The sequence below is a fragment of the Anopheles darlingi genome, chromosome 3 (assembly GCF_943734745.1).
Source record: "Anopheles darlingi chromosome 3, idAnoDarlMG_H_01, whole genome shotgun sequence".
NCBI lineage: Eukaryota > Metazoa > Arthropoda > Insecta > Diptera > Culicidae > Anopheles > Anopheles darlingi.
This window is the reverse complement of record NC_064875.1, coordinates 34,618,439-34,644,073: the sequence shown is the minus strand read 5'-3', so window position 1 is coordinate 34,644,073 and position 25,635 is coordinate 34,618,439. Positions and strand designations below refer to the sequence as shown.

The 25,635-nt window shown below is 45.3% G+C and overlaps 8 protein-coding genes across 10 annotated transcripts in view; 2 read left to right on the top strand and 6 right to left on the bottom strand.

Annotated features, from left to right (window-relative positions):
* Positions 1-3,855: 3,855 nt before the first annotated feature.
* Positions 3,856-4,303, bottom strand: LOC125954564 (uncharacterized). The gene is made up of 2 exons (XM_049684970.1): positions 4,171-4,303; positions 3,856-4,108 (listed from the first exon to the last, which is right to left on the bottom strand). Exons 1-2 carry the CDS (start codon positions 4,215-4,217, stop codon positions 3,856-3,858), a joined length of 300 nt encoding a protein of 99 aa, XP_049540927.1. The 5' UTR covers positions 4,218-4,303.
* A 299-nt stretch (positions 4,304-4,602) lies between these two features.
* Positions 4,603-9,719, top strand: LOC125954545 (nuclear pore complex protein Nup160 homolog). Of its 2 annotated transcripts, none has more exons than XM_049684940.1 (13): positions 4,603-4,765; positions 4,833-4,941; positions 5,010-5,308; positions 5,371-5,748; positions 5,832-6,250; positions 6,321-6,920; positions 6,996-7,384; positions 7,456-7,644; positions 7,714-7,832; positions 7,925-8,494; positions 8,563-8,732; positions 8,853-9,533; positions 9,605-9,719. In XM_049684940.1, exons 1-13 carry the CDS (start codon positions 4,672-4,674, stop codon positions 9,653-9,655), a joined length of 4,068 nt encoding a protein of 1,355 aa, XP_049540897.1. In that variant the 5' UTR covers positions 4,603-4,671; the 3' UTR covers positions 9,656-9,719. The 2 variants fall into 2 exon arrangements, with proteins under 2 accessions (XP_049540897.1, XP_049540896.1); XM_049684939.1 differs by having other exon boundaries at positions 8,850-9,533.
* Positions 9,720-10,901: 1,182 nt separating this feature from the next.
* LOC125954552 (G2/mitotic-specific cyclin-B3) lies at positions 10,902-13,935 on the bottom strand. The gene is made up of 5 exons (XM_049684949.1): positions 13,658-13,935; positions 13,094-13,406; positions 11,913-12,989; positions 11,514-11,844; positions 10,902-11,417 (listed from the first exon to the last, which is right to left on the bottom strand). The coding sequence occupies exons 1-5, from the start codon at positions 13,723-13,725 to the stop codon at positions 11,143-11,145; spliced, it is 2,064 nt and encodes a 687-aa protein (XP_049540906.1). The 5' UTR covers positions 13,726-13,935; the 3' UTR covers positions 10,902-11,142.
* A 539-nt stretch (positions 13,936-14,474) lies between these two features.
* LOC125954560 (mpv17-like protein) lies at positions 14,475-15,594 on the bottom strand. Its single transcript, XM_049684962.1, has 2 exons — positions 15,363-15,594; positions 14,475-15,299 (listed from the first exon to the last, which is right to left on the bottom strand). Exons 1-2 carry the CDS (start codon positions 15,475-15,477, stop codon positions 14,872-14,874), a joined length of 543 nt encoding a protein of 180 aa, XP_049540919.1. The 5' UTR covers positions 15,478-15,594; the 3' UTR covers positions 14,475-14,871.
* Positions 15,595-15,692: 98 nt separating this feature from the next.
* Positions 15,693-17,028, top strand: LOC125954561 (coiled-coil domain-containing protein 86). 2 transcript variants are annotated; one of them, XM_049684965.1, is made up of 3 exons: positions 15,693-16,212; positions 16,302-16,567; positions 16,641-17,028. In XM_049684965.1, the coding sequence occupies exons 2-3, from the start codon at positions 16,356-16,358 to the stop codon at positions 16,930-16,932; spliced, it is 504 nt and encodes a 167-aa protein (XP_049540922.1). In that variant the 5' UTR covers positions 15,693-16,212; positions 16,302-16,355; the 3' UTR covers positions 16,933-17,028. The 2 variants fall into 2 exon arrangements, with proteins under 2 accessions (XP_049540922.1, XP_049540920.1); XM_049684963.1 differs by having other exon boundaries at positions 15,693-16,207; positions 16,641-17,026.
* On the bottom strand, positions 17,016-21,032 carry LOC125954546 (DNA replication ATP-dependent helicase/nuclease DNA2). The gene is made up of 9 exons (XM_049684941.1): positions 20,798-21,032; positions 20,584-20,723; positions 20,306-20,516; positions 19,349-20,246; positions 18,866-19,280; positions 18,388-18,805; positions 18,131-18,324; positions 17,409-18,063; positions 17,016-17,330 (listed from the first exon to the last, which is right to left on the bottom strand). The coding sequence occupies exons 1-9, from the start codon at positions 21,008-21,010 to the stop codon at positions 17,016-17,018; spliced, it is 3,459 nt and encodes a 1,152-aa protein (XP_049540898.1). The 5' UTR covers positions 21,011-21,032.
* A 119-nt stretch (positions 21,033-21,151) lies between these two features.
* On the bottom strand, positions 21,152-23,517 carry LOC125954549 (probable ATP-dependent RNA helicase DDX10). The gene has a single exon (XM_049684945.1). It carries the CDS (start codon positions 23,505-23,507, stop codon positions 21,201-21,203), a length of 2,307 nt encoding a protein of 768 aa, XP_049540902.1. The 5' UTR covers positions 23,508-23,517; the 3' UTR covers positions 21,152-21,200.
* Positions 23,518-23,799: 282 nt separating this feature from the next.
* Positions 23,800-25,635, bottom strand: part of LOC125954551 (U4/U6 small nuclear ribonucleoprotein Prp3) — a 2,743-nt gene continuing 907 nt past the window's right edge. The window contains exon 1 of the mRNA XM_049684948.1: positions 23,800-25,635. This exon is cut by the window's right edge and continues 907 nt beyond it. Within this exon, the coding sequence (XP_049540905.1) occupies positions 24,002-25,635 (1,634 nt within the window). The 3' untranslated portion in view covers positions 23,800-24,001.

Genomic DNA, 25,635 nt, shown 5'->3' with positions numbered 1-25,635 from the left:
TTATTGTTGCTGAAGGTTGTGTCTCTCCAAGAAAACTATCGTTCACTTTTGGTAAAAGTTATAAATCTTAGCATATCTCACTGCTACTAAAAGTTGAGTGTTTTATCTACAGATGAAAATTTTCACTCGCAAAATTGGGCTTGAAATGAACGATCCGAAGAACCCAAAGGATAATATCAAAAGAAGGATTATTGCACTCCACATATATCGCCATGAACAGTCGTTGCGTAGTGTGCAAAATATTCGAAATTATTTCCGAAAACTAAGAAATCGTATATTCCAGGTCTGCAACACCACACTATTCAATTGCTTTTTTTAATTGAAGCATTGGAATTTACATTTGATCTACTCTTATCAGGACAACCTCTACAATGATCAGGCATTAGCCGCATTACGAAAGTCTCTACACGAACAGAAGGTCCTGATACGCAAAACAATAGTTATCGGCCGCCCCGTAATTAACAATGTGGCATCTTTAAACACAGATTTGAATGTATTTACACTATGACGACATCATTTCATTTAGTTATCTCGCTAATATTTGTCATTTTAAATTTATTTCAGAAATTAAATGTTGCATTTGCTGTAACTCGCAATAGAAATGTGAAAATGTTAACGGAATATAAATCGATTATGATGAAGGAACGTTTAGCTATATTGAATGCCAGCATGGAAGAGGTGAATGCTAAGCGATGGTCTATTCGTTATATATCCATTACACCGAGCATGGAAACAATGAAGCAGCAAGAAGATAATTTACAGGAGATCATAGAAAACCTTAAACAAAATTGTTTCACTGCATCTGAAGGAGATATTCATTCTGAGTAAGTAAACGATAGCCTCGCAATGTAACTGAAACCTGAGTTGATGGATCGTTGGTAGAATAAAAGAAAAAAATCGTGGGACAATACAATTAGAGGATGAAATTTACGAAAAGGATCGGTCCAAAAGAATATTTTTGGACGACATTGAAAATGCGCCATTTGTTACAATCGGGAACAACGCAGCGATGTAAGTTACAGGGTTCATTTAAAATTAACAAGCATAGTTAATCTAAACTCAAGTTACATTTTCCAGAAACAAAACATTAGCTTCCCACACAAATCAGCAGCTCGAAGAAGAAACAAGAAGGAAAAATTACTTGCTGAAATCACTAACCAGCCTCAAATCCTGGCATAGGCTTTTGGACAATTTCTTTTCGTTTATTCTAAAATCAGTTTATCCTGCTTGCAACACACAAATCTGCGAAGAGAGTGCGATACCGTTTGATAGCACAGAACAAATAGTATTAACGACACTGTGTAACCTCCTTTCAGCAATGAAATAAGCTTCCCCTACGCGACATGTGATTGTTCGTTGTTCCCATCCTTATCAGCGTTTATTACCTTAAGGAGTGTTGTGATTTTTTAGATCATCGCATCACACGCATCGGAAAACACGACAGCACGATAAAACATCCGTTGGTGACAAAAACGACCGTGCCCTGTTCACTCGATAGATCAAGGAGGCGCCGCGGTGGGGGTAGGTGGCCTTACACGATTTCTACCTGTACGATTTCTACCTGTTCTAACGTAGCGCGGGACTCCCAAGTACGGAAAGTACGCCGTTTTAGTAGGACAAAGTTGTACTTTTGTCCTGGGACAAAAGTGCGACTTTATCCCGCGATAGGCAGTATGGGACGGTGTAAAAACAGCCTCGAGAAAAAAAGATTTTTTTTCCGTTTCGTCTTTCGTATCCTTTGTACTGTTAGCAGTTTCGTCCTTCGGATTTCGCCTTCTTACGTAGACTTTTATTTTATTTATTTTAGGGTAACGACTCTAATAGGGGCATTAAATAGTAGACCCCGTCAAATTTCAGGCAAACCATCTTACAATATATATCTCCTATTCCATATGAGCAAAATGTGTATCTATCTACATTTGATGAAACATAAATGTGCAAATTTGGCATATTCGTATTTGTATTTTGTGATGCAAATCTGGCACCTAGTAGTGCTTCTGCTATAGTAAAATTCTCGAGTTTCCGTCCTTGTATCACTTTGCTTCTTGTATTGAAGGACACGACCGACACTATTTAATGGTCGGTTGTTAAGAACCAACTATCGTGCTGGCTAGTTGCGAGGATGTACTTTTTCATTTGCATCGAAGTGATGCCGTTACGATGAAGAAATAAAGGATAGTCTGAAGGGAGGGCTTCAATTTCCCTTTTTACAACAAACTCAGCTATTTGTTGTGTGGGATTTCCCCGGCAAGTCTTCGTTATTTCTTTAAGTATACGAAACGAATTTTCATGTCGTTTAGTTGAGTGCTTCTCAAAATTTTCGTGCTTTCGCACTGCTTCAACTATATGTAATAATAAATGGCGCGATAGTGGCAATGCAGAGCCTGAAATTCTAACCGATGCAGTAAACTTCTCTAATAAACTATCAGCGACACTTTCAAAACCTAAATAAATGTAGCTACTTAAAATTCTAATTGCCACAAATAGTATCAAGAAGTTGTTATTACATAGATCATTAATGGTTTGAATTAAACATATATGGAGATAGTTGAAAATTATTTCATAATGGTGTCTTTTTAGAGCACCCCTAGAAGCAACAGCAGCTATTTCATTCCCATGTATTTCTGAGGGTAATTGGCTCGCTAGTTTTTGAATATTGGCTAAATATCTCCCATCTACATACCTTTCGCAAATGTTCGGAAACATGTTTCCATGTATTAGGTGCAGGACATCACTTGATGATATGTCATGTAGCAAATTTAAATTACGTAGGTGACGCAGCGGCGCATCTGTCCTCTGATGTGTATCGTAATATAAGCCTGCCCGAAAATCTTCACTGTTTCGCGGTTCGTCCTGAATTATGCCAGGGAAGTGGATGCATCGAGTGAACTCGTCATAGATGCCTTCGCATTGGCATACTGGACATGCATAGTAGCCTACAGCTTGGATTGTCCCTGGAAATGGAAAGGTACAATAAATTTTATCGGTGGGATCAGTTGCATGGGGCCAAAAATGAGGAGAAATACCTGTAAGGATTGCTCGGGCCTCTAAATCCACAGCGAAAAATTTTATCACAACATGGATGGTTTGACCAAGGTATGCAAGGCCCTCTTCTTCTAGTGTGTTTGCATCTTCGAATGAGATAGGCCACAACTTGTACCACGTTCCTTCTTCATTCTGCGCCAGCACGCCATCGAAGCTGCAGCGTAGTTCCACACGAGATACACCAGAAAGGGCTGGTACCATTTTTTCGAGGGCATTTGCTGATAATAATAAAAAAAACATAAAACGTAAGAATGTAGGGGAATTAACCATGGGAAAATTCAAATACTAACCTAATCCGTAGTGCCAATGTTCTGCAAACATATCCGAATGCACAAGAATGGCTATATCGATTTCACTGCTCGATCGACAGCCAACGGGGCTGCTTGGTGCCGGACACTCTAAAGATTGCCAAAATTTGCTGTTTAGTGCACGGGCACCTTGCCATTCCCGACGAATCATTGAATTTTTCATCAGCATTTCTCGCGCTGGTACTTGGCGCACGGGCGGTGTTGGATCCGTTGATAATCCCACTAGGTTCCCCGGGTATTTCGTAGTACAGATCCGAGACATGTTGGCACTCACATGGCACTCGTCCTTCAAACCACTGTAATGTCCTGGGCCTTATCTGTTACGAAAGATGGTTCCTCTAGCAGTGAAATGAATCACTTGGTATACTTTTATAAACTCCCATTACGCTGCTTGCATTACCTACATCTGCGATCGATGAGCCGTTAAAATTCTACATCACTGTTTTCATTACCTTGCGGGCGGTTTCGGGTTCCAGGTTGCCCTGCACGAGAACTTGCAGCTTTACGCCGGCAAAAAATGCTTCACCTTGATTACTTCGAACACACCTTCGTTGACCTTTTCCGAGAAGCGGCCCATGGCGGCAGTGATTTCATCCACGATGATGGGAAGCTTCTCGCTGTAACCATCCACCTTAAGCAGTAAACCCTTCTCGGCCGAGTACAGTTCATAGTTCAATCCGGCTACCTCGGCCGGATACAGATCCTCAGCGATTTGAAATTTAATCATCGAGACGAAAAATCCGGTCAGCGCTGAACTGTGGAACGAAGAAAACATTGTGCTCTTTGGAAGAGACGATGTCTTTTACTTCTATCTTACCTGCGAGGGTCATTGAATGTTAGAGGTGATATTATGTGGAAGTACATAAGGGCGAGCGGTAGACGAAACTTAGCATCTTGCCGGAACCACAGTTCGCCAATGTCGTCCTTGAAGATTGGCTCAGGGTACGCTGGAATCTGTAAAACCATGTTGGGCGATAAGAATGTTAATTGGGCTGCTGTCAATCGTAATAAATTATTTGGCTTGTTCGTTTCGGCTACCTCCGCCGAAACATGTACTAAGTAAAACACATTTTTAAGTAATCGAAACGAAATAAACGGAATAAACAAAACATAAAACGAGTAAAACGATACAACGAACGAAATAAACGAAACAACTAACAAACTTTAAAACGATAAAATCAGAACATAAACCGATATTTTCAAGCATTTTTTTGCTGTATAGGCACGTAGAAAAAAAGACCGGGAAAAAATTGGCGAATTCCTGAAAAAGTGCGATATTTTAGCGATATTTTTGCCATTTTCGTACAATTCCTTCGTCATGGCCTGTGCTACGGTTGTGAAGTATCGAGAGGTGCCGCTTTTGCAGCACCAAATCGTCAAAAACTCGCCGAAAAGCATTAAAGTTTCGAGTGGTGAGCATCTTAAAATTTGTTTGTGATTCCATGTCCTGCATGTTCTATAATGTTCGCGTTCTTTCAGGTGGTTACCATACGATGCTCGTGGATTCCAAGACCTCAGAAATATCTGGAGGTTTCAGTTTCGCGCCGCTTTCCAAAGGACGCCATAAACAAACTCCCTTCATCTACTGGTAGATCTTCGTTGGCGAATGCGTGCCGAAACCGTTTTGCTGACCCATTATGCTCTGATCCTTTGCAGGCGAACATTGCGGGAAACCATTTATCTAACCGAAACATGCCTGCACAGGAACGACGTATGCCACGAGGTGAAGATAACGTTCGAAGGAAGTCCCATAATAGCGGTGGCAATCCATGCACACTCGAACGTTAAAGCGTTTCTGCTGATCACCACGACAACCAGTTTTCATCGCATTCCAATCGATCGACCGATGCATGGCGATCATCAGATGCATGTCGAACAGGATTCAATTCTGCTCAAGCTGAACGAAAACGTTATCACCGATCCACTCAACTGCTACACATTCATTAATGATGTTGGTACGTATTCGTCAGAGGCCAAAACATTCGCAACCTCTCTAAAGACTCTTTTCCCTCTCCAGGCCAATCGCTACCGGTTACAGCATCGGCAATACATTGCCCGGAATTTAATCATACCAAGTTTGCTATTGCCACCGTATCTTCGTTGCATCTATTCACTATGGAGCTGGGCGGTGAGAAAACGATAGTCAAGTTTGTGGAACTGGAGCACAAACCATTGTCAATCTCCAAGTTCATTAATACGATCGCCGACTCTTGGCGCGGCAAGTCCCACACTAGCCAAGTGGTAACGATGTGCTTCGGCACGGCTGGTGGTACTAATGGGCATCCGCTGCTATACACGCTACACCGTGACGGAGCATTGCGTGTTTGGTTGCATTGCGGTCGCTTTATAGCTGCCGAATATCTTTCTAAATACACACAAGGCAGCGAGACGGAGTGTAAGTACAAGATGTGGCACTTTCTGGAATTAGCTCTTCGTAAAAACCATCGCTCTCTGTCTCTTTTATCTCTCTTAATGTAGTTCACAGTTGCGTTCTACGCGGCTCGAACTCTCTTGTGGCGCTGTATTTTTCCTTTCAAACATTTTCCGAATTCATCATTTTACGCCCGGAGGGTACGAAGGATTCACTCGTACTACGAAACGCTGGCACGATTATGGCTCCGAACTTTGATTTGATCGATTTCAAATTGACTGACCGTTGGCTGTGGGCATTGTGGTGCAATGCCGAAGGCGAAATGCAAACCCTGGCCTATGCATTGACAGCGGACGAACGACTAGCAGAAAAAGATGCAAATGTTTGGTTACCGGTCGTTTTGGAAAATGCTACTGAAAGTGAACTGCCCGTCGTTGATGCTGGCACGGACATGAGGGACTTGTACTGTAACCGTATCTTCCATTCGGGGCTCTTCCCGGATAAAGTGATTCGTAAAACCTTAACGGTAACAAGTTACTTCTAAGCTTTGCACCAGATTCAATCTCTGACCAATCTTCATCTCCTACGAATTGTAGATGTTCAATCGCAACCTAGCGGGCGTTGTAACGGGAGGTGCAACCGGAAGCACTATGGTTCGCCTGAAGCGATACGTACTGGCCTGTATCGAAAGCCAGCTGCAACAGGAACGATCTAATATCCGACAAAATACGCCATTGGACGATGAGCAGCTACTCGAGCTGTCGAACGGTTTATGGGAAAAGTTTTACCTATATTGTACACAGTATAGTTACGAGTCTTCCCGGCCCGTTGGTTTGTTTTTACTGGAGGAAGCTCCAGCAGACATCGAAGAGCTATCGACGGCGATAACTGTTGGCATAGTGCGTAAAAAGTACATCAGTTTTTTCCGTCCCTGCGATCCTTTGGAGGTGGCCTACTATACACCTCCCTTGGCCGAAGTGGACGATTATGATGCCGGAGTGGTGGGGAGTGGTGCTACTGAGCTTCTATCTGGCGAAGTAGTTCTACTTATAAATTTTCTTCGTGAAATGGATCAAACATTTTCGCCCGAACAAAAGCATGAGCTTGACAGCTACATACATCAGCGGCGCGGAAACAAAGGAGGCGGAGACGATCTCTCAGCCATCGGTGCCGCCCAAAATCAGGAGCTCATCCACGTAAGTTGTGTCTTATCGCCAAGCCGTAAAATCAAATAAATGAATTAATGTATTGTTCAATTCCGAACGAAACAGAGTATGATGCCAGCTTTTCTGCAACGGATGGAAGATTTACCGGGATCGATCGGGCTGCTATTGCGCTACCTGAAGCCAGCGGATCAGCGTGACGATATGTTAGGAATGATTGCGCGAGAATCGGAAAACCATGTTCGCATATCGACCGGCGAGGGTCTCGCCAGTGAGCTGGCACTTGTTACCACTAAGCAGATGATTCAATTGCGTTACCTTTTACTACGCAATCTGCTGCTATTGCAGCACATTGTTCAGCATCATGCCAACCTATCGTATGATTTGCTCGATCCGATACAGTCCACCTACAGACCAGATACGGAAACCATGCTCCGTTGTTATCATGTGATGAATTGGATCGCACAAACGCGCATCGATCTCGATTGGACAAAGACGTAAGCAAATCATATTGACGATCGCATTCTTTGTCTGTGCGTTAATACATCGGTTGAATCGTTTCTTCTAGCACCAAGATTGCTGCCTCGTTTCCGCTAAACCTTCGCACATCCATGTCGTTGCTTCAAGCGTATGCGATATCTCGGCTGAATGATGAGACGCTGTGCGGCGTAAGGGAATTCTCTGTAGCATCTTGCGAGAGCAGCATTGGTGATGCACTGCCTTTTTTGCAAAAATCCAACCTCATAATAAGTTACATGTAAGAGCCGATTAAGTTGGAGACTATTATTTCTATGTGTTGATTTCCTCTTCATTCATCTCTTTCTAGATGTCCTTCGAGCGATGACTTTCTTTTCGGCGAATGGCTATCGGATAATGATCTGCATGTTCTTATAGACGAGTACGTGCGCCTGCTTAGTCATTGGTGTGAATGGAACTGTTGCTCAAGTACGTAATTCGATGTTCGATTCACTAGTGAAGTTGATCCATCATCTTCTACGAATAGCGTGTGTAATATTTTTTTGTTTGGTTTGTTTTAGGAAATTTCATTCAAGCGAAATCGTATCTCATGCTTGGTGACACTGCTAAGGCACTCGATTTGTTCCCTCTCTCGTTGAAGGGCATTCAAAATGAACGTTTTTTGCAAAAGTTTCTGCGGCAAGGCGATAAAAACCGCAACGTCTCGCCGTATGAGATGCTAGGTGCCTTTTATTTGCGTCTGATTCGGCTTTTTGAATATTACGGTGCCTACGATGGAGTAATGACGCTGGTTCATTCTGCAATCGACAGTACAATTCAACAAAAGCAGCAGGCCATGTTCCAGAGCATTGAGTTCAGTAGCCACATCGAGCTGGGCCACTACGAAGAAGCATATAACGCTCTGACCAAGAATTGTGAACCAGCTCGTAAGAAGGACTGTTTGCGACAGCTAATTTGTTTGCTGTTCTCGGTGCGACGCTTAGACATACTGATGGATTTGCCGTATTACGGGTTGGAGGAGGAGTTTACCAATATCGTTGCAATGAATGCCAGATCTGCCGATATTGCCGACGGTGTGCAGTACGATTTCCTGTACTCTTTTTTCACCAACAAACAGAATCTACGTAAAGGTAATGTTACATCAGTTCTGCTGTTGTGGATTAATTCTAATTTCCATCTGTTTGAAACACCTTTCTAGCTGCTATTACTGCGTATGAGGAAGCAATGCGTAACTACGCGGAGTGTAACAGCTACGATCATTTGAATCGTTACTACGGTTCCTTGTTGAAATGTCTCAATTCGCTAGCAATCATAAACCCACGCTACGCATGGATACTGCGTCCGCTACAGGAAAACCATCGCCCACAAGTAGGTTCTAGACAGAGATATTTGATCATTATGTTAAGTAACGTGTAAGCAAAGCAACATTTTAACATGTATTCCATTTCTATATTCATTTTTCTCTAACAACAAAACCGTTCGCAGCAGCTGACATCTAACAGTGAAGATCGAATTCAGATTGTTGAAATGAAAGATCTCGAAGAGCAACTAATGAGCACCCACTGTGCGCTGCAACTTTCGCAGAGTAGTGATGGATTCAAGGTTGTGACTTCACTTGAACCGATCGGACTGATCGCACTTTTGCTGAGCCGCAAATTATACCATCTAGCCTCCAAACTGGCGCACTGCCGGGCACCGAGCATGGTTCCAACAGTATACGAGCATCTGTGTAGCTCCTGCCTCGCCATCAACGGAGCCGATCCAGCAATAGCGAACAACACGATCAGTTGGCTCAACGAAAACTGCATTTCGGACGTGCCTGTTGGCCCGGATACTGCCAGTACAGCTTGGAACTATTTGCGTCACATGTTGACTCAAGAGAGCCCAGAGCACGCGACCGATTCGTATTTGGCCGTACTGAATCGTGTGCTGTCGCGAGGAGCCTACGCACCCACGTGGCTAAAGGATTGGTGCTTCGAACACATGCCTTCGAAGTTGATTCGCGCCTATTTATCCCATGGACGGCTAGAAGAAGCCTACGAGCAGACGGTGGAACTGTTTCAGGCACGTTTTTTCAGCACCGGGCGATTCAGCCATCAAACACTGTTTCCGTTGACTGTCTGCGAACATCTGGTGTATGAGCTAGAACAGGCCGCTAACTATCCAAAAGTAAGTAACATAACTAGTGGTTTGCCGAATGGAAATGGTACCAACACGATGCATGTTTACTCTATTTACAGGAAAAGGATCATATCGAGCGTTATTTGCGTATGATAGAGGTGACCCTTTGAAGCTGCAGCGTTCAATTGTGCTTATTATTCAATGGCATTTACTATAGAAAATAAACTCTTTTTTCTCGATCAATAATTATCTTTCCAAACAATTTCCATCTTTATGTCAATATAGTTTAGCTACCACAAGCTGTAGAAATACACATTTTGTGCTTAAGATGCTAAAGTGAGAATTGCAGAAGGTTTCGGACTAAATTCATCAGTGTTAATGGCACATTTTTCATCGCGTTGGAATGAATTATTGCAATTTAACGTAACACCACTTCACGTAAAGTATTGGAGTTGTATCAAATGCTTTCGCTTACGACGTAACAGTCGCATATTATTCTCATCTTCGATCATACGAAATAAATAATTCTATGCATGCGATGCAATGAGTTTTTAAAATAGAAGTAGTATAGATCGTACAATGATGAGTTTTGTGGCAATTTTCGGCAATTCTATATTTTTTGAAGTGCATACTGAACCAAACCAAAAGAACGTGATCTTTGCTAGAGGAAAACAATATTCAAACAGAGCGTTCCTCCAATTTCGTTTAACATTATAGTCACATACGTGCATACATTTAACGATTGCTTTTACACGTCTTTACTTAGGTTTTTTTTTGTTTATTTCTCCATATATTGGGCTCGTTTATCCCGCTATTAATGCTTTTGGCTAACCTGTTCACTAAACAGTAACTTCTCGCCTTCTTTAAGCATTGATATGATACTAACTTCTATTTCTTATTTTAACAATGCAACCAATGAGTGTCTGAAATGAAGTTAGACTAAAAGTAGAATGGAAAATACGCCTACGTTCCTGCTCAGGACAAACACTCTCACATAACATGTAAAAGGGGATACCACTAAACAATAAACACGAAAAACGTAGATTTGAGTGTAAGATGGAAACAAGAATTGCTCGGTTTTTTTTTCTATTCCGATGTAAATGTTCAATGAGGTAGAGAAAATGTAACTGAAACAAGAAAATATAAACCGAAAGAAAACAAATACAAATTGAAAACACAACAGCATACAACACACTAGAACTGCATCATTCGGATTCGGAATGCGATCAGAATAGAGCGCGATTCACGCACTTCCTTCCCATTACATTTCAGGGACCATTGGAACTGGGCGACTGTTTCCCAAGTGCTTTGATTATAATTTTTTATATTATTTTAATTTTACATTTATTTAACAGAGACACAAAATGCGTTGTAAAGCAATTATAAAATAATGTTCAGTCCGATTCTGTTGCGTTTCAAATAATTCATCGACAAGGCTCTGAAAACAAAAAAAAACTGCGGGCTTATGACAAACACGCCAAATTCTAAATTTGTTTGATACAGAACACATTAGGCGTCCTACAGTCCAATTGGTCAAAAGAGCAATGAAGCATGGGTCGTTCATGTTATACTTCTACTTAAACAAAACACAGTTACGAAATTTAATGGTTACGAAAGTTACGAAAAATGGCATGGGTGGCACATAGGTCGAGCGTTTTCAATCACCATCCTTTTTCGATTGCTCTTGCTGGCCACAACTGCCGACTGCACCGGTAGCCGTCGAGATAGCTGTGGGCATTTTGAACACGGAGGCATCAGCCGGTACCGCACCATCGAATAACTTTTCCAGGCTCGGGATAACTGGGCACTTGGCAACACCGAAAAACAGTTCGTGCGAATACTTCTGGCGAACGGTGTTTAGCGTTGTTTTGGGATGCATCATACACATGTTCAGTGATATCACAACGTCCTTAAAATCCGCCATTTTGTAACCTATGCAAGACAAAGGAAGTTGCGCGAAAAGGATAGATTTTTAAATTAGATATGTAAAAACTTGTTGGCTAATGCGGGGCTAGAGCAGGCACTTACCGGAATAGAACTCGAGCGTTGGATTCCAGCCCGGTTTGTTGTTCATGCGCAAAGCTATGAAGAGGGCCGCGCAAGCCAACTTCGAATCAAGCATCAGCACGGTGTTATACTCCATCAGGCTCGTCTCAAGAATGTACCGAGCAAGTGTAAGAATGGGCATGGGAACACGATTGACTCGAGCATAGCGACGCAGAAAGCGATACGACAATGGAATTCCAAGATCGTACCCAATGGTTCGGAACACGGTTCGCTCCATCTTGATCAGCTCTGGTCGATCGTACGCTCCATCACAGATGTATATGAAATCATCTACCGTCGGAGGGATGCGCTCCTGAAATACATGCAGCACAAGTTGTTTGGTTTGTCGGTATTTTTAAACAAATTCTCTATCATACTCACGTCGTACTTCGCCGCGATAAGCAACGCCGCAGCAGCCACGAGCTGCAGACGCTCTCGCTGAATGACCACCAGGGAAAGATATATGTCTACGATCTTTACACCCAGGTAGAGCGTTTCGTGGTTCAGTTCGAATGACTCTTGAATCTCGACCATCCAATCGACCAGCACAGCGCGCATCCATTTCGTCACGTATGGTTGCTTCTCCATATAATCGGGTACAATGTATGAACTTTCGCGCTCGCGCAGATATTCAAAAATGTCCTGCGCGTAGTGTGATACCTGGTAGATATCATTCCAGTTGGCTTTATCGAAATCCTCGACATCAGCTGGAGTCCGTTTGCGGGGCGAGCTATCAACCACTGCATCTGTCTGCTTCTCCTTCTCTGGGACCGATTCCCCAATCGATATCTCAGACTTCTTGCTCTTCGCTTCGATAGCAACAGAATCAGGTTTGTCCAGGTGCTTCCGATTGCCGGCTGGCGGTCCGTCGGTTATGACAATCACCTTAGCGGTTACCTTTTTGGTTTGAGCATTCGCCTCCTTAGCCATAGCAGCTATGGCCCGAGCATTGCTAGCAGCTTCTGCAGCACGCCCAGTACCGCCAGTTGGATCTTCATTGAAAAAATCGAGTGCCGTCACATACAATGAGCTGTCGCTTTCAAACTCGGATGATAGACGAGTTTTCACTTTGTTCGTTATCCCCGTTGCCACGGTAACAGCTGGACCACTGGTGTTTTTCCCTAAGGGCGAGGATGCTGTTTCAGAACGCTTCTTGGTCGGTTCCAGTTTAGCTGGCGAGGTAGCAATATTGGTCCGTTTTGTCTCGAGAGCTTTCGTCATTTTCGTTACTGGTGGTACTAGAAGCTTCTGCTCTGATGCGTTAACGGCCGTGGAGGATGATAGTTTTTCCGAAGGAAGCAAGTTTTCCTTGGCAGCGTCATGATCAACAGTCTTCTGGGCTTGCTGCTGCTGCTGTTGCTGCTGGCGCATAGCCGCTCTGGTCAAAATTTTCGTTGCACCTTTAATTTCTGGTCCATTGACGTCTGGTTTGGTGTACATGTGCGACTGTGTAACCGCCTTCGAACGGAAAACGGAAAACGGAAAAACCCCAATCAAATCATGCTCTGCATTTCACCTTCTTCGTATTATAGCGACATAGACTCTACGGTTATTTCACCTACCTTTGACGATTGTTTCTTGCCATCGCAGTTGTTTCGGTTGCGTATCGTTAACTGTTGAACCATTTGACTGAGCGGTTTTTGCAACTTGTTAATGGTTTTGTTTTTTAGGAAACCGCCACCGGTGGCACCGGAAGCAATATTGCTGGCGGAAGCTTCAGCGTTGGTTAGATTGCCCAAAGCGAGACGTTTAGTGCCGTGCTCATGCTTTAACGGACTTATATCGGCTTTGCGTTTCATGGTTCCGGCATGTTGCTGATCCATTCCGGCGCCCGCTCCTTTCAATAAACTTTGCTTCTCCATCGCCGCTCGGTAACTGAGGCGAGAGAAAAACATACATCAAGGGTTTCATAGGTGTTGATCGGCATGGATTTGGTTTTTCGGTAAGTGAAGCTTTCCATCCGAGGCAAATTAGGCAAATTTTCCTAACCTAATTTCACAGCAAAAATGATGCTAATATTTAGAGTACTTTTGCGACGTGACCATTGGTTAGGCAAGCGAAAGCAAACTCCATGATCGGCCGAATGTTTCGGTGGCATTTTTATAGTGACCAAAATCAGCACTTACCGTGTTGCTAGTCGGCCAAGGGGCTTCACATCTGCCGCGGTGTTAGAAGGTTGGTTCGTCAGCGGCATCTTGAATCCGTGCGACAGGCTTTTGCGATGGAGGGTTCTTCAGCGTTCTCCGCCGTTGCGGTACCGATTTTTTTATGTTTGCTCCTATCAATTCGTTTCCTATGAGAAGGTGCACTTCGGTGGGCTTGTGGCAGCGTTAGAAACCGAAAAACAACACTAACAAGAACGAGGAAAACGGCTAAAAACTACGCAGCGTTACACGGTGGCCGCTTTTTTCCGTTGCTAAGCTAAATCAAGGGCCACTTGGATTCTAGGAAGAAGGAAACGGAAACCACCAATAAAATCACTTGCGACAGCTGTTGCGTGCGTCCAGGAAGCGGCCCAAGGAGCGAAAATCGGGAAAGCGTTGGTCCTGTTCCGCCAAAATCGTCCTTCAAAGAAAACTCGAAAAAACGTTTGGGCGTTAAAATTCACCAAACGGCTGGTGAATTTCGGGAAACTCACCAAAAAAGTCCGAAATGAAGGCAGTGCTGAAGCCAAGTTGAATCTGAAACGCGCTTAAGGTTTAATTCGAATAATTTCCAACTCCTGGGTCTCCAAATTGCCTTTTCAATGGTTTCCGTGTAAATTACTACACTCCGTGCGCACGTGTGTTTTTCACGGCCGAAAATAGCGAAACCACGAATTTTATCGCGAAACTCCTTTCGGTTCCGAGATCGTTCGCGAAGTCTTCTTTGAAGGCAGCGTTCTTCATAAGCGGGGTTCGGATCAAAAAGGAAATTTATATTAAATTTTATCAAATATCTGTTTATACTTTATGCATGCAAATAACAAACCGCTTTTCATTGGTATTTAATTCAGTGAACGCTCAGCCTTCAGATTCGCCCAGGCAATCGTATTATCTGGTTCTTCGTCATGGGCTAACAGCTAATTTCCTTAATACTCAGATACTTTCGTTTGCCGTAATATTTTGTCTAGATTGATGTTATTTACACAACAAATAATAATGAAGGATTCGTTTCTACAAAAAATATCTAAAATTCGTAAACCCCACTCGTCGATCCTTCCTGTCCTAACTGTCTGCTGAAATTATATTTCCTATGCTAACCGATGCAATCTAATCCATAGATTGGAGTTTGGGACTTTGTCCATTACCTAGGGGTGGAGCACTATCACGTGGCAACTAATGAGAAACGCCAGGTCACACTATTTGGTTGTTGGAATGCCCGTTTCGGGATCTTGTTGCTTTACCGAAGCAAGAAATACCGTCCAGAGGAAGCTGCACGCCGCCACAAATGGCACGCGATGCCGTTCGGGTACGAGGGCAAAGTTAATTGTTTGAACAAACGGCCATACAGTTAGTCCAACGGCATAGGTATGTGGAAACTTCAGCTGCACCTCTCGCGCTGCCTCGCTTGCCGACCGTCCTTCCAGCAGCGTCATCACGAAAAGGAAGCTTACTCCAGCGAACGGACCGTACGTAGCTTGTTCGACCAACGCTTTCCCGATTGCCGTTCTCCAATCCATTCGAGGCCACATCATCGAGGACAACCGCACCCATCCGTAGAGGGTTGGGGCCACGTACAGCGCTCCATAAATACCGTACCGTGCGCATTGAGCGTAATCGAAGGATCCTGTTGGAAATCAATTGTTGGGATAATCAAAAAGCCTCTGCATTATCTAAGAGCAAAACTTACCGAAGCGTTTTCCCTCCAAACTTTGCTGAACGAGATTCGCCGTAGGCCAGAGAAATGTGTAGGTTACCATTCCCCGCACTAGGGGATGGCGCAACATTTTGGAGGGAACCATCATCACCGTGGAATGCTGGGAACAGTTTTTGAAACCATTAAAAGGATTCGCGAGTCACGAGATAACGCTGATAAGGCTTTAAAAGCCACAGGACAGCAACATAAACAACACGCACACACCCACACACGCACAAAGCACGTGTCCAACTTTCAGAAGACGTTTTGTGACCTCTTTTTCCCAGGGCCAAAACATTAAACAAAAAGTTAAAGTATTTTCGATTTGAGCAGGGGATGGAAAATATTTTAAAAATAATAACTTAAAGAGTAGTGCTGAAAACTCCCTCTCCTCGCTTCCAAAACACCTTAATTTTTTGTTTAAAGTTTTGCTCCTGTAAAAAAGACCACAACAACAAAGAACTCACGTGAAAAGTTGGGGTTTTACCTGGCAATTGTTTTTGATTTGAGGTTAAAAACGCGAGCTCACACATCGCTATAAGAAGTGGGATTTTCAACATTTTTGAACTGTTTTCGTGATAAAAAAAAGGTGATAAGAGCAAAGTAACATCATTTGCAACCTCCGCGGTCGTTCTTGTTGAGAAAGTAGACCGGGGAAGTGTAAAACCGAGGACACTGCAACCTGTTCCACGAAAGACGAGACTGAAACCACGACAAAGAATTCTACGTTATCCTTTCCTTGGGATCTTTTTACAAGCTACGGGAAGTAATCAACGCTAGGAAGTACAAAAATCTTCGGCCAAGATCTGAGTCTCGAAAGGACACCCTGTCGGCAAGCGGTAAGGTTCGTGATTCTGAAGAATTATCCTTCCAGCAATCACCACAGCAAAGACCCAGTATCACAGCAGTTAAGTTTACGTATATCCTTTTTAGCTGCCAGCCGGGAACGGACAGGTTGCATCCAATCTTGAAAAGAAGAAGACGACGATGAATACGCGGGAGACGCCGGACATTAGCCAAGTTCTTGCAAAAATACAAAAACCGGCAGAAGTTTTATCCAAAACAGATACTGCAGCAGAACCGCTCCCAGTCAGTGGAAAGCAAAAGGCAGTTAAACCAAAAAAAGATGCCGCTGCCAGCACCGAAAACGTCCGCGGCCGGCCAAAATCGGGAAGAATTTGGAAAACACAGAAAGAGAGGTATTCGATTGAACGGATCGGTGCTGGAGATCCCTTAGTATAAACTTTAATTTGAAACATAACTATTGTACAGATTCGCGGTGGTGAAGAAAACGATTCGGCGTAAGACCACGGACGAACGACTCGCTTACCGGGCGGAGATGAAGCAGATCAAGGAGCTATCCCAGTCATTGAAGGACGAAAGGAAGCGGCAGAATGAAGAGAAGCGATTAAGGCGCGAAGAAAACAAACGCCGCAGACTGGAGAATGAACGGAAGGCCGAAATAGTGCAGATCATCAACAACCCGTCAAAACTAAAGCGTATGCGAAAGAAACAGCTGCGAATGATAGAGAAACGCGACTTGGCCAATGTTAAGGTAGTTTAAATAAAGAAGCACATTTATTTACAAATCTATCACAACTTAATCCAATAAAGAAACAAACGAAGCATGCTGATGAAAAGAAAATCTCAGTCGGTAAGGGAATGAAGAGAGTCGAACAGATTGTGCCATTCGAAGCCGTCTTTCTTATCCATGAGCTTCACGTGGCCTATTTTAGGGATAACTTTGAACAGCTTGCTAAAAGGAGTGTACCCATCCAGACACTGGCGATCGCCTAACACGATCAACTTCACCTGTGCACGGGTGATCGCTACAGTCAAACGACGCTTATCGAACAAAATTTCATTGCTGTTCATAGCGGACGGTTGAACAATATCTTCAGCTTCTTGCTTCACCGAATCGCTCGCCATCGTGGCGGTCTTTGTACAGGAATATAGTATAAGCTAAAAGAAGCAATCCAAAAATAGCAAACAAATTAAACCTGTTATTCATGATTCTCGGCAGGATAGTCGTGATATTACCTTTTTGTCTTTTCCCTGGAACTGGTCGACCGTGTTGATTTCAATGTCACATTCATCTAACGAATGCGCTTCCATTGATTTATCTGGCTTGATGGGCGATTGAACTGAACCGGAAAGAGGCAAACGTGTGCTTTTATGTTTCTGTAACAATCCTTGCATGTGATGCCTTATAAGGTCCACCTGAGCCCGAAACGGTGCCATAATGCCAATCGATTTGCTGTCCACTCCGGCACGTAGCAGTGCACCACATATGTAGATCGTGAGCGCCACCTCGGCCAAGTTTATGCAGTTTAAAAATCCCTTCGAATTTCGTTCATGTCCCAGGTTAAAGTGCTGATCATCGGACAGTTGGAAGGAATCGTTTAACTGACCAGTGTAACCGGTGTCTAACACTACTGCCGATAGATCAATTTGATTGGATATCGTTTTCAAGAGCCACCGCTCCACTTCATACATCTGGCGCAATGTCGATAACTGTGGCAGCTTTAGTGTATTATTTGCCACCACATCATTACCACACACCAGCTTCCCATCGTACGTGAAATCGTTGGCCAGCTTCGTCAGCACTCGGTTCATACGGTATTGGGTCGGCAATATGCAGTATGCTCCTTCTTGGTCCAATCGATGAAACAAACTTTCATCACCACCGACAGCTCTGAAGGATGGATGATGAGGTTAATGTTAATTTAGGTGAACGATAGATTCTGTTCGTGATCTTTTACCTTGCTTCGTTCGATTTAACCACTGGTGGAAGTTGCTCTGGATCACCGACCAATAAAAACCGCTTGCACTGTAACAGTGGCCGAATAATGCTGCTCTGGAACACCTGCGTCGCTTCGTCCACGATACAGTAGTCGAATTTCCGTTGCGCTATTAACGGATGTGCTGCACCCTGACACGTAACGGCAACTATTTTCTGTGGAATAGGAAACATAATTAATGGAAAAACAACGTAACAACGTAGTGACATGAAACTCACAAATTCGTCATAAAGTTTAGCCAGTTTCTCCGGAGTATCGCACTGCTCAGCCATAACAACAGCCGAGGAAAAGCGTATCGCAGGATCTATGCGTTCCAGAGTGCCAAGTCGAATGAACTTCAGCTCTTCGAGCGATGCTAACCGTTTAAGGACGTTGTCAACCGCCGAATGAGTGTTACTCGTAAGCAGTATGGTTTTGCCGAGAGCAAACAAAATACGGATGATGCCAACGATGGTCTGTGTTTTCCCGGTTCCTGGCAATCCTTTCAGGAGACAGTAGCTTTCGGTGGCCGCCGCCTTCAGTACAGCTATCTTCTGGTGACGGTTCAAATTTTGCAACAATTCCTTCGCTCGTGGTATTAAGGATTTCGGAAGTATACCTTCGGCAAACGTTGGTTTCACTCGCTCGATAATGATTCTGGTTATGAGATTAACATTAATTGAAAAAATCAAAAACATCAACAGTATCGCTGCTTACCTACGACAACGTTCTGCTTCATCTGTGTTGGCTAGCAGCATGGCAAGATTGGACAAATTAAATCCCGTCGATTTGTATCCTTCACTACGGTCTATGTGAAATGTGTCTCCAGCGTAGTGCACACTCAGATTGCGCTCGAGGGACAGGACGAGCTCGTGGCCTACACGGCTAATGATATAGCCAGCAGCAACTGCGATCCGATGGTTTGTACTACAAATCACGTAATCGCCTGTTTGAAGCCCGTCCTTAGCAGGTCGTTTGTGCAAAGATTCCGGGTCCTCACTCATAGTGAATGTGTGATAGTAACGATCGTCGACCATGCGTACAGGGCTAATCAGTTGAAGAGCGACGATACACCATCCTTTTTCGGCACGACGCTGTGGGTCCTTGGTCCACAGGGCACGTGCACAGTAATCTGTAGGAGAGAATAAGCCAACTGCTAACTAAAAACAAAATCGACAACAGTATAAGAAAATCCATTACCTTTCGCCATGGCTTTTTGCTCCAAGTAGATGATGCCAGTCCATCGAATGAAATAATCAATATGCAAGTTGCTAAGATGCCCGGAAGCTTCAGATGCAATAGCAGACAGTCCGTGGTTTGCTGGCAATTCCTTCGCCAATTGATCTCGTTTTGCCATTACGATACAAATAGTGTTGTAAGGGCATTTACGACAAGCTCGCTCATGATTAATTGGTTCCGGTAATGAAGGTAAAACCAGAGGAGCTTTGTCTTCGTCCTTTCTTCTACTAGCGCGTTCGTTCGGTATCATCCAGTGATCGAAATAATGAGCAACTTCGTTGCGTAGCAAAATCAAATCGCGCCGCATATTACGATCACTGGCTTTTTTGGTACATTTACCTTCCCGCAGATACAACAGCAGTCCGCCTCCTACCCGGTGACCGACGAGATTCATCATCATTTCGTACAGCACCAATTGTCCAACGTGCTCGAATGAATAGCTTGCGCGGCCGGTTTTTAACTCAAGAGGCATTATCTCTGGCACCGGATCGCCCTTCCCATCGCTACGCACCACCGATACGGTAACATCGATCTTACCCTTGATCCCAAGCTGATGGCACCAGATGTTCTCTTCAATATCCTGGATGGACTGTATTTTAAACTCGGGCTCCACGGCTATTTCTCGTCTTTTGTCCTTATTGATGAGGTATTTGCGAAGGAATTTATCAATCTCTTCGAAGTAGGGACTCATCGCGGTCAATGCATCATCAGAGCTAATGCCGTATGCATACAAAGTCGATACCATGTTTGGCGATTTGATCCAGCTATCGGCGATGCGTCTGATATCTTCCAGTGAGCAACAGTTATTGTCCGTGAGACATTGTTGAAAAACAGAGTGAACCAGTGTACCGATGTGCATCTACGTATAAATAACAATAATCATTACATTTGCAAACAGTTGACCAATCTCAACAATACCTCTCGATTCTCCGTGTCTACCAGTCGAAAATTTTGCTGCAAAACGCCACGCCTGGAGCAGAATAGCGAACCCACGACCGTGGTTCCCGATACGAGCAAATCGGGATTCGTAATAAACATACCATCGTTGGCGTCGACGACGAATTGATTCTGACTCTTCACAGCCAGCACCGAAACTATAAGTCCCGGAACGATATGTTCGATAGTGTTCCTTGAAAAATGTGATCACAAATGGTGTTGGAATCAATGCACACTCCAGCCGCTCGATAACAACTTACCACGGAGGTAGCAAACAACATTTCGCTCTTTCTTTACTTTTCTTGTCTTCTAACGTGACGGTCAAATTTTGTTTGTCGCCTCGCTCTACAGCCAACACCTGGCATCGTTTCCATTTCGTGAGATCCAAGGTGTATTGTTGCTACAAAAGCGAGGTGATTTCATGAAAATGATCAATTTAGCAATTGGTGCAAGTCTTTGGGTCGTAAAACTTACTTGTTCCTGTTGGCAATCGTCCGCGATATCGGCCCAATCATCCTCAAAATCTGAGAAGCACAGATCGGCTGCGATGTTTTCATCCATTTTCGGTGTTTGGTCAACAAGCGTTTCGTGTCCGGTTTTCGGCAACTTAACTGCACATTGATATTTATTAATCTCATTTTCTACGGATGGTGATAGGGGCCGCTTTTTCTGTTGTTTCTCCGCCATGCTTTTACAGATTCGCGCTCCACCCAGTCCACAATTTGGGCGCGAAAAACGAAGTCGCCCGATGAAATGAAGCACAATGTGAAGAGTTGCCACCGTTTATTCGACGTTACGTCGGTCAAGAAAAAACAGAATTACCGAAAAACGGACTTTATTTTATTTATCCTTATTAATTGGGCTCACATATTTAACTTTACTTCAGCAAATTCATTGCTAACTGTTCTGCTTCGTTGAGGGATAGATCTTGGGTTCTGCTCAAAATCATTCGTTTCTTCTTTGCAGGAGCAGCAGGATGGTCATCTTCGTCTGAATTTTGCGATTCATCTTCGCTCGTAGATTGCTTATGCTTGCCGTACACCTTATCCGGATCCGGTAACCAATCCAGATTAACACTCGTGTCGCTTTCGCTGCCAAAGTCGTCCCCGTCGTGCTCATCCTGCTCGGGTGCGACCTTTTTCTTGCGGTCCTTCTCCTTCTTTTCCGCTCGTTTTGCCTTTTTTAGTTGCTTATACCGCTCCTTGTCAGCAGCGTCCTGCTGCTGGAGCTTAAGCCGTGCCTCGTTTATGTCGTACACCTGAGACGCTCCTGCTTCCGTCCCTTCCTCTTCGATTGGAGCACCTTCTTCATTGAACACCGTGCGCTTGCTAACGACGAGTGATTTTTTTACCATCTTTGCTTTCGACATACGCTTCTTGGATGGCGCTACGGTGTGTGCAGGTGTTTCGTCTAAGGATGCTTGAATGTCACCAACGCTATCCTCCGATTCCACAGAGTCATGCTCGACACGCTTGACCCTCAACAGCTCACCATCGTCATCAGCATCGCTCTCGTCGTCCCCATCGTCTAGTACTACCTTCATCGAGGATGCTGTACCAGGCCCCGTACCGTGCGGTGTCGTGACAGGTTTACGATCCGTTGCCACTCGGGACAGGAAGCGAACACGCGGCGTTACGTTCAATCCGAGCGATTTCGCATACCCGTCAAGATTCAATTTTTGCAGCTGAAACACTTCTCTATTTTTCATTAAAGCCACTGACTTTACGTACGCCACGAATGCTCTTTTGGCACATTCTTTCAGCTCCGGTGACTGAGCAAGCATCGATTGAATTTTCACCAACGGGGAAAACAGTTGGCGCTCATCGATCCGGATTTGTTTGATGGGAATTTTGTTTCCTTCCAGCGACTCTAGCATGGCCTGCTCTTCATGAGGCAATAGAACGAGCAAGTTTTCCCCACTCGTGTTCAGCCTGGCTGTACGACCGGCTCTATGGATGTACTGGGCCACATCTTCCGGGCAATCCATCTGCACCACCCAGTTCACCTTCGGGAAGTCGAGCCCACGCGATGCGACATCCGTCGCTAGCAGACAAACGTTGGTCTTTTTTCCACAAAACTCTGTATAAATCTTGTTCCGTTTCTCCTGATTCATGCCGCCGTACAGTGGAAGTAAGAGGTTTGCGGGACGTAGTTTTTTGAAAATCTGATAGAAATACTTCACCTGCTTGCAAGTGGCAAGGAAAACGATAATCTTTTGCTTCGGGTGTGTGCGCAGGAATGACCAGAGCATGGTCAGTTTTTCCGGCAGCGTGACCACCACGTAGCTCTGCTGTAGTTTTACTGGCGTGGCCGATTGCTCATGTTCGTGGGGTGCAATGTAGCGAGGATTGGTCAGTTTTACGCGAGCGAGATCGCGTACGGATTTCGTTTGCGTGGCCGAAAACAGCAGCGTTTGCCGGACGGATGGCAAGTTTTCGACGATAGCGTTCATCGTTGACGCGAACCCCATATCGAGACAGCGGTCCGCTTCATCCAGGACGAGCACTTTCAGGTTGGTCGCGTCGAACAGCGGGTTTTCGTCCATGTGCTGCAATAAACGACCAGGTGTTCCGATGATGATGTTCAGATTGTGCAATCGGTTGCGCTCAAACTTGAGGTTCTGCCCTCCGATAATGAGTCCCGTCGTAAAGTCGTGATGTTTGCCGACCTTCGCCATGGTCTCGAATATCTGAAGCGCTAGCTCCCGGGTCGGTGTGATGATGAGTGCACCCAGCCCATCCATACGCGTCCACTTCTGCACGTACAAACGCTCGAGGATCGGGATGAGAAAGGCCAGCGTTTTACCACTGCCCGTTTTCGCAGCAGCCAGCACATCTTCGCCGAGGACCCCGGCCAGTATGGAGTCGCGCTGTATAACCGTCGGTTTCAAATACTCTGCCTCCTGTAGACCCGTGAGTGTTTTCTTCGAAAGCGGAAAGTCGCTGAACGTTTTCACATCTTCCGGTTTGAAAGAGGCAGCTTGTTGGTACCGGTGCTGCAGTCGCTCGATTTCGGCTTCCTCTTCTTTGACGGAAAACTTGAACGCCGGCCGTTTTTTCGATTTCACCTTACGCGACGCCCCGTTTGCCACATCGATATCGTTTGTCTCGACATCGGCGAAATGGCCACTGTGGCCTTTAAATTTCTTTTTCCGTGCAAAATTCACGTATCTTCCCTTGCTCATTTTAACTCGTGCTCGCGGTCCCAGTCGCGTGTTATCCCGAAAGTCAAAACACCGGCACCGTCCAGGGAAAAAGTCACGCACATTCGTTGGACGGCATGGCCTGCGGTAGAGTTGATGTACTTCCCTTTTTCACAGGAATAAACTGCTAAAAAAAATTCAAATTTTTAATTAAAAAAAACTCCTACTAGCACGCCTCTTCGATCATAATTCGTATTCTCGGAGATTTTTTTCCATTAATTTCGGTTTATCAACGTTGACCATCGTAAATAATCGCCCGACAAAGTTTGCTTGTAAATTTTTCACCGCCAAACGGGTTATGGTTTATTTCCGCTTTCAAAATCGTGTGCCACAGAACTGAAAATAGTACCGAAAAAAACAAATAAAAATCAAAAGAAATTTCCTATGCTCTGCTTGCCTTTCGGTTCGGCGGCAGCAGCAGCAGCACTCCGAGCCTTCTTCTCCTTCTTCTCCTCCTTCCGAACGACCACTTGGTATTAGGCATCCTCGGACGCCTCGAGTACCGCACCCGAGTACGCCAGATCCCAGTAGTGTTCGACGTGGTGCTTCTGGAAGAAATCGCGTGCACTCTTCTCCAGCGGAAAGGACTTGTACTTGAACTCGCCAAAGTTGCGCCGCTGTGTGGTACCTTCCCAGACGAGTACGCACGTGTTCGGTATCTCGACACCGTCCGCATTCTTCACCATGTCCTCCTCCCACTTGATACGGTGCATCATGAGCCGCCGGTACTTTTTCTGTTGCTTTGGTCCACCCTCGACGACCACGACGCAGCAGTCGCGGAACAGCACACAGATGCCGGTGAGGAACAGTTGCTTGGCGTTCGTTTCCACCTTGAACTTTTTGCTCTGCAGTTCCTGCAGCTCCCGGATGCGATACACGGACACGTGTACCCCGAGCGTCGTATCCTCCTTCATCTTGCGCACCTTTTTCTCCCGTCGCTGATCGTCGGTCAGCTTCCGTGCGGCATTCGCTTCCTCGTGCACCTTCTGCCGCTTGGCCATCTGTTCACGTACGTGCGCCTCGATTTTCGTCGGGTCCTGGACGGCCTCGGTGCCGAGTACGCGCATCAGATTCGAGATACGGAGCTTCGGTTCTGGCGGTGGTTCTAACCCGAGCCGGATCTTCTCCTGCTCCTCCTTCCACGCCTCCCGCCGATTCTGTCGCCTTAGCTTTTTGCGTTCCTTTTTCGTGAGAAACACTGGCAGATAGACGGCCCGGGACGATTCGTTTGGCGGGCGCATCTGAGTCGGGTGCTCGATTAAATTGGTGATCGCCGACTCGCGGATGGAAATGTTGCCCTGCGCATCGACCGTACTCAAATCATCGGTCAGAATGACCGAATCCCACCACTCCATCGATGGTACCTCGTTCGAGTGTGTGTCCGCTTTCGGTGCAATCAGTGCCAGCTTGGTGGCCGAGCTGATGCCGGTCTTACGCGCTATCTGGGATATTTCATTCTGCAGCTTCTCGAGCTGGACCTTCATGCGCATCCGTTCGGCCAGCTGCTGGAACTTGCCGGGTTCGTGGAAGCGTAAGGCCCGCTTATTCCGTACGGCCGGTTTCAGCGTGATACGGTCATCGTGAAAGTGGGATTCGCTCGCTTCCTCGGTCTGGGCTCGTTCGGCCGCCTGCTGGTTTTTGGTCGTTTCTCGTTTCTTTGCCCGAATGTTGGCCTTCAGGGTCGGTGTCAGCTGCGGTACTATAACGGCACGTCCGCTGCCATCCACCGTACGACCCTCCGCGTCCAATATCAAGGGTTTCGGTTTGTCCTGGACTGCCGGTGCTGGCGGTGGCGGTAATACACTGGCCAGCGTACCGGACAGTTTCGCGCGGATTTGCTCCTGTAGCTGGGCAATCTTTTTCGAGCGCTCCACGTCGGTAATGGTAGCGGCCGCCGCACCAGCTGGTCCAACAACGGGCGTTGTGACGCCCGGCAACGTCGATGGCGTTGCACCGCTGGTTCCAAGCACGGTTGCAGTAGCGGATGCCGCGGCGGCTGCTGCAGCAGCCGCTGCCGCCGATATCTTCGCACTGACCGCTACAGCTGCCGCTACCGCCGATGCCGGAACGGCGGTTCCCTTACCGGCCTTGATGCTCTCGAGCTTCCGCT